General features: G+C 41.2%; 1 protein-coding gene across 4 annotated transcripts in view; it reads right to left on the bottom strand.

Annotated features, from left to right (window-relative positions):
- The window catches only part of rab44 (RAB44, member RAS oncogene family), a 29825-nt gene extending 23283 nt beyond the window's left edge, over window positions 1–6542 (bottom strand). For 3 of the 4 annotated variants that reach the window (XM_061874398.1, XM_061874396.1, XM_061874399.1), the window contains exons 1-2: window positions 6255–6542; window positions 1547–6140 (exon numbers count right to left, since the gene is read on the bottom strand). In XM_061874398.1, coding sequence (XP_061730382.1) covers window positions 1547–6109 — 4563 coding nt within the window. In that variant the 5' untranslated portion in view covers window positions 6110–6140; window positions 6255–6542. The remainder of the gene's footprint in view (window positions 1–1546; window positions 6141–6254) is intronic. The other variant, XM_061874397.1, reaches the window with a different exon arrangement.
- Between the last annotated feature and the right edge of the window lie 123 nt (window positions 6543–6665).

Raw genomic sequence — 6665 nt, forward strand, 5'->3', positions numbered from 1 at the left:
TTTAATCTCACTAAAACACTAGCAACACAATAGAAAGATAAGGGATTTCACAGAATTATCCTAGTAAATGTGTCTAAAAACATCGGAATCCGTCCCAATGCAATCGCTTTTTTTTCTTCTGGTCTTTCGCTATCAATATCATCATCCACAAAACTTTCATGCTCGCTCAAATTAATGGGGAAATTGTCGTTTTCTCGGTCCGAATAGCTCTTGCTGCTGGAGGCTCCCATTATAAATATTGTGAGGACGTGAGGAGCCTTCACCCTTGTGACGTCATCGTCTCCGACTTCCGGTAAAGGCAAGGCTTTTTTATCACCACCAAAAGTTGTGAACTTTATCGTCGATCCATCCATCCATTTTTATACCGCTTATTCCCTTTTGGGATCGCGGGGGGCGCTGGCGCCTATCTCAGCTACAATCGGGCGGAAGGCGGCGTACACCCTGGACAAGTAGCCACCTCATCGAAGGGCCAACACAGATAGACAGACAATATTCACACTCACATTCACACACTAGGGCCAATTTAGTGTTGCCAATCAACCTATCCCCAGGTGCATGTCTTTGGAGGTGGGAGGAAGCCGGAGTACCCGGAGGGAACCCACGCATTCACAGGGAGAACATGCAAACTCCACACAGAAAGATCCCGAGCCTGGATTTGAACCCAGGACTGCAGGACCTTCGTATTGTGAGGCAGACGCACTAACCCCTCTGCTGGGGGTTAGTGCATCTCTACTAAATCCTTTCAGCAAAAATATGGCAATATCACGAAATGATCAAGTATGACACATAGAATGGATCTGCTATCCCCGTTTAAATAAGAAAATCTCATTTCAGTAGGCCTTTAAAGACTAAACACCTTCAGTGACAAAAGAATGGCAAAGTTTGGACCCCCAGTCTTTTGATTTTGTCGCCCTGTGGAGTGTCCGCTATTAAAGCCACGCTTTTCTCGCCTCTTTTTGTTATCTACTTTTAAAGGCAGAGTCGAAGAAAAACACACAGACGTAGCAATTTATTGATGACCGCAACGTTAAGTTCATTTTCATTCATCGTTTGATTGACGTATTGACGACCGGCCAAGTCCTACAATTTTTTTAAAGCTTCTGGACATCACATTTAATGCTTCTTGATGCTATATTAGGCCTTCATTTTCTTAAAACCCATGTAAGGATTTTTAATGCTTTTTAATGCACCGTGGAAACCCTAGTGTGTGTTGGCGGCGGCGCCCAGCTCTAGTCTCTATTGAGACAAAGATTGATGACTGAAAAGAGGGGTCGCTCTGTTCAGTTAATTCCACAGGTAAAAAAAAGCACTCAGGGACTAAACGCGATGCACAAAGTAAGACTTCTTCCTTCCTGTTTGAAGCAAGAGACGAACAAACGCGAGGCTCAACATTTCTGAAAGGCGAACATTGCTGTCACTCAAATGCCTGTGATGGCAGACAAAAAAAACACCTCAGCCTCTTGCGGTGGTTATTTACCGCACCAATTAAAACCTTGATGTTGATTAAATTTCGATTAATCGTGCAGCCTTAATGTCCAGTACGTACTTTTCCTCTTACCTGTGAGTCTTTGTAGCTTTGAATGATTTCATCAGCATGTTCATCTGTGATTGTTGTCAAAGCTTGTGGCTGACTTTTCACCAACGAGTCCTCTCCTTGACTAAGTTGAGTTTGGTGTCCCCCTCGTGACTTCCGGTGGGATCCTAGTTTCCTTCTTCTCCCTTCAGGTGCCAGTTCCGACAGCACTTTTAATTCAGGCGGAGTTTCTTTAAAATCCTCGCGTGGAGCCAGATGATGCTCTGAAGTTATATGTTCCTTGTTTTTTCCATGTATCGGGGCTTTGTTTTGTGTGTCACTAGTGTGGCTGAGGACAACATTCTCTTTGGCTGCTGTGTTTTTGTGTCGTACAAGAAGTGTCAGGTCTTTGTCTTCACTCTTACTGGCGCTTTCAAACATGACATCTTGGACATGGACGGCGACTGAAGCCTCTTTGTCCATATCCAACTTTTGATCCAAGTCCCCTTTTGACATGGTCCCCAAATTTTTGCGACTGGAACCCATCCTTCTTTTTCTGTGTGTCGAGCTCAAATTTGGACTCTTTGTCTCTGTGTTTTTATCAGGAGCTCCGACACTCTCAGTCTTTGATACTTGTGTATTTGTTTGAGCTTCCACATGCTCTTCAGAACGTGAGTTCTTAAGGTCTTTGAGCTGTGGTGCACTTCCCTTATTTTGTGTAGTCTCACAACTTGAATACAGCTCAGTGTCAACCGAGGTGTTAATGTGAACCTTAAAGCCTGCATCATGATCAGGTTCAAATGTGTCAATGCATTTCACATTTCCACTTAGACCATCTACAATTGTGTCATTGCATTTGTCATTTTTGCTTAGATCATCTACCTGGAAAGTAAGGGGATTAGCATCTTCTGTATGACAGTAAGACGCCTGTTCTGGAAGGACAGCCAGGGACTCTGTGGCTGATATCATGTGACTTTCACCAGAAGTGCTGTGAAGCTCCTGGTTATCATCATCCTCGTCCTTGTTCGTTTCCTGCCCTTCTTCACACAATGAATCTGTCCTTTGATTTTCAAAAGCTTCCTTCTGTGATACATCCTCCAGCACTTCCATGTTCTCCAAACTTCTCATATCAAGTTCTGCGAGCAAGCTGTCCATCTGTGCTTCTTGCTTCCTGTTTATTTGACACTTACGAGTGGAGCCCATTTTTCTTTTATTGGCGTTGTTTTTTACTTGCCAGTTCAGACTTTCCTCATGTAGCGCCTGCTGGTCCTGACATGTATCCACTGTCTTAGGGATGCCAGTGTCACATGCACCCACTTCTGGTAATATAGTGCAGTTTTCCTTCAAATCAAAGGCTTCGCTTGGTTTCTTCTCAACTCCTCCTTCAACTTCTTCGTTGTCAGCAATGGGCACATTTTTTTTTAGTTCATATTTTTCAGGGACCATCACATTATCTGTCAGCAACTCTTTCTTCAGAGACACAGCCTGTAGGTTTTGGTGCCGAAAGGTTTCCTGTGCCTCTTGAACATTCAAAGTGCTATTGGTGCAACACATTGGATTGTCTGTGTCTTCCCCCTCAGGTTCAGGAAGATCTTCTTTGTCCAACTTTGGAGAAATGTCTTCCTCTTGATCTACTTTACCTTCCAATTGCTCAGTGGATTTAAAGCGTGCATCAATTTGTTCTTGGGACATTTGTTGCACTGTCATCTCAATTGTCACTGTGTCATCTCCAGTATTCGAAGTGCCTTCTGCCAGGAGTTCTTTGTAGGATTTATGCGTAAAAGGAGCATCTGTTTGCATGGTTTCAACAGAAATGCGAGCCTGTGGTAGGGAGTGATCAGTCCGATCAACTTCATTTATTTCTACAGGGTAAACCATGTGCATTTTCTGGGCATCTTCCTCTAACCTCTGAGCATTTTGGCTTTCAGAAGAGATAAAACAGTGACACAGCTTTGTTGACATTTCCTCTTTAGGTGACACAATTGTGGTTTTTGCTCCACTGCTCTCAGTGTGTGCATCTTTATCACAGCTTGTGTTTTCTTGATCTGTAGTTTCCAGTGTAGATGTGACAGTCTCTTGAAGATCATGATCATCTCCTGCCTTTCTGGCTATATAGTTCTGCGATTCAATGTATGTGTCAAAAATCTTTACAGGACTTATTTTGTTCCGTCGACTAGAACCAAGTTTTCTCCGGTTTTTATTTGGATGGAAAAATTCTCTTAGCTCATCTGAACTTACATTGGTGTCTTCGTTATGGTGGGTAATGTCAAAACTTTTGTCTTGTTGAACACTTTGTGAAGTCAATTCACTCCCCTCAATTCCACTAACGACTCTTTCTGCATTTAGTTTGTCATCAGACATAATTTGAGGTTCAATGTAATGTTCCTGGGGTTGTGAATGTTCTTTTCCATCTCTGTTAATCGAATCCATCATTTTTATAATTGAAGAATTTGTGTCGCTCTGGTTCAAAAGCTCCATGTTGTCTCCTTTCATTGATCCCTCCTCAGATATATGATTTGGATTCAAATTTGCATCATGAGATTGATTAGTTTCCAATTCCACAATTTCCTCAACTAAATGATTAATATGTTCATTAATATCTTCTTTAACCTCAAGAATCAACATTTCAGAATCCACTTTTTGGTCTGTTTTTGGTGACCAAAGCTCATGAACTAAAACTGTGTCAACCTGCTCATGTTCCACATCATATGTTGAGGTTTCTGCTTTAGGTGATAAAAGTGTTGCTTTTGCTTGATGGTCTTCAAATTCTGCATTATTTAGGCTGTGTAACTCATTTGCATCCACACGTGGTTTATTCACCAAACAGCCCTCCTCTCGGGCTCCATTTCGTGTCAAAAAAGTTGGGTTTTCCTTTACTTGTGTTTCAATTTTAACTTTAGAAAGATGTTCCTCCACTGGAGTCTCTCTGGAATTGGATTGTTCAGTTAAGGGTTGGGCTACAGTTGAATGTATGTTTGAAGTTTTTAAATTAGGGCCTACATGTGCACTTTTAACTAAATCACACACATTTTCACTTTGAGTAGTTTCTAAAACATTTTTTATTGGCAATGTTTCCCCTAAATTAAATTCAGCTGCAACACTTGCTAATTCAGGAAGATTATTATCATGCATCTTTCCAACAGCATCACTTTTGGAGTCACTGTTTGTGTCAAATACCTCTACACTACTCCATTTGTTCCGCCGACTAGAGCCCATTTTTCTCCTGCTTCTGGTTGGACAGGGGGACGCTCTTTGCTCATCTGCACTCAAACTGTTGCCCTCACTTTGAGAGTTGACAACAAACCTTTGTAAAACCAATTCACCCTCCTCAATTTCACTACCAGCTCTATCAGCACACAGTTCATCATATGCCGCTTGAGCATTAACGTCATGTTCCTGGGGGGGTGTATGTTCTGTATTGTCAACATTGGTCAATACGTCTATATTGGTATTAGAAATTGGATCATTTTCATCTCCCTTGTGTGGAACCTCTACTTTGACATCTTTTGAAAGATGATCTTCCTGTTTTTCATGTGAATGTATATCTGAATCATTACGGCTTTGCACAACCAATTCAGATCGATGCATGGCCATATCCATAATTTCATTTTTTGAATGTTCAATAGTTTCATCAGTATGTTCTCTATGGTCGTGTGTCAATAAATCAAAGCGTTCATCTTGGCCCATTTCTGATGATTTAACATTTTCATGTACTGTGTCGGAATGCTGAGCACCTTGCACTTCTGAAATGTCAAAATGCTCATGTTCCTCATTTGCAGGATGTTCCTTAATTGCTAATGAATAGTCTGGTTGCTCAACACAACATTCATTTTCATCATTTTCACTGTAGTCATAGTCACTATTGTAAAGGGCACTCTCTGGTCCTTTCCGAAAGTTGCTGCCCTCTGCTGAATGTTCGACAAGAGGTAACAGATCCGTTCCTTTAATCATTTCCTCTTCTGTGTCATTTGTTATTGGATTAGTATGTACCTCTGCTTGCTCTTTCTGCTGTTGCTCATCAGTAGAATGTGTACTGGAAACATCCACTTCGGCAGTACTGCCTGTGTTTTCCACTGGCTTACAGGGCTCAACAACCAGTCTAAAGCCACTGTCTTCTGCATTGTGATTCAAATGCAATGTCTCATTTTTTGGTTGAAGTATTTCCACATCAAATGCTACAGCATCCAAAGTGTCATCAAATGTGGTGGCTGTATAAATATGTGCCCCATACATTGCATCATACTCATCTGCCTTATTAGATCCCCCTTTTAGAGCTTGTTCCGTTGGTATAATTTGAGTTGCTTGGAGTTGTTCTCTATTGGCATTTTGCTCAACTTCCTCCGGAGGTTTGTGGTATGATACAGTAGCAGTCTGCTCAACTTCATAACTTCTATGACTTTGTGGATTAGAGCCCAGCCTACTTCTGTTGGCTTTCTGCACTGATGAAAGTGTATCAGTTTCCAAAAGTGTATCATCAGTACTTTCTTCAGCTTGTGGTACAGGTGACTGGTGTGATGAAGTAAATTTCTCAGGCATTTCGTGTTTGATCATCTTCCGCCGAGAGCCAAGTCTCTTTTTCCCACTGGGGCCAGGCATGATTTAGCTCTTCTCCTGTGACTTTTGCAGCCTAGAAAAAAAAATTAAGGCAGTATTTCTAGCCGGTATAAATCTATTTCAAAGCTATTAAAAGAATATTGGCTTGCCAATTTCATCACTTGAACAAATAATCCATTGCACTTACCCTGATAAACTTCTGTTGCCTCGGACAGTTCTTGCGTTAATGAAACAGCAGTCCCGACTGGGCGATGTTAAGTCATTCATGTGGGCGTTTTTTAAAATGACTTGACGCTTCCTGTGGTTGGCTTGCACTTGAAGCAGGCTCACAACTTAGTTTTACATGCTTTTATGTAAACATTGTCAAATTGAAAAAAGACCAACTGTTACTTGAGAAAAAAAAAAACATTTATTGCCGAAGATGTTTACCTTCATTTGTGTGTACTATTGAGAATATGACAACATAAAGTAGCTTTAAATAGCACCCCAAAACTTACATTTGTGACTTTCCCAGTATGACTTAGCAAAATAAAACCAACACATAAACTTAAGATTGAGTAACAGGGCGCACATGTGAAATTTAGACATTTAAAAAAAA

This window comes from Nerophis ophidion, linkage group LG16 (assembly GCF_033978795.1).
Source record: "Nerophis ophidion isolate RoL-2023_Sa linkage group LG16, RoL_Noph_v1.0, whole genome shotgun sequence".
Taxonomy (NCBI): domain Eukaryota; kingdom Metazoa; phylum Chordata; class Actinopteri; order Syngnathiformes; family Syngnathidae; genus Nerophis; species Nerophis ophidion.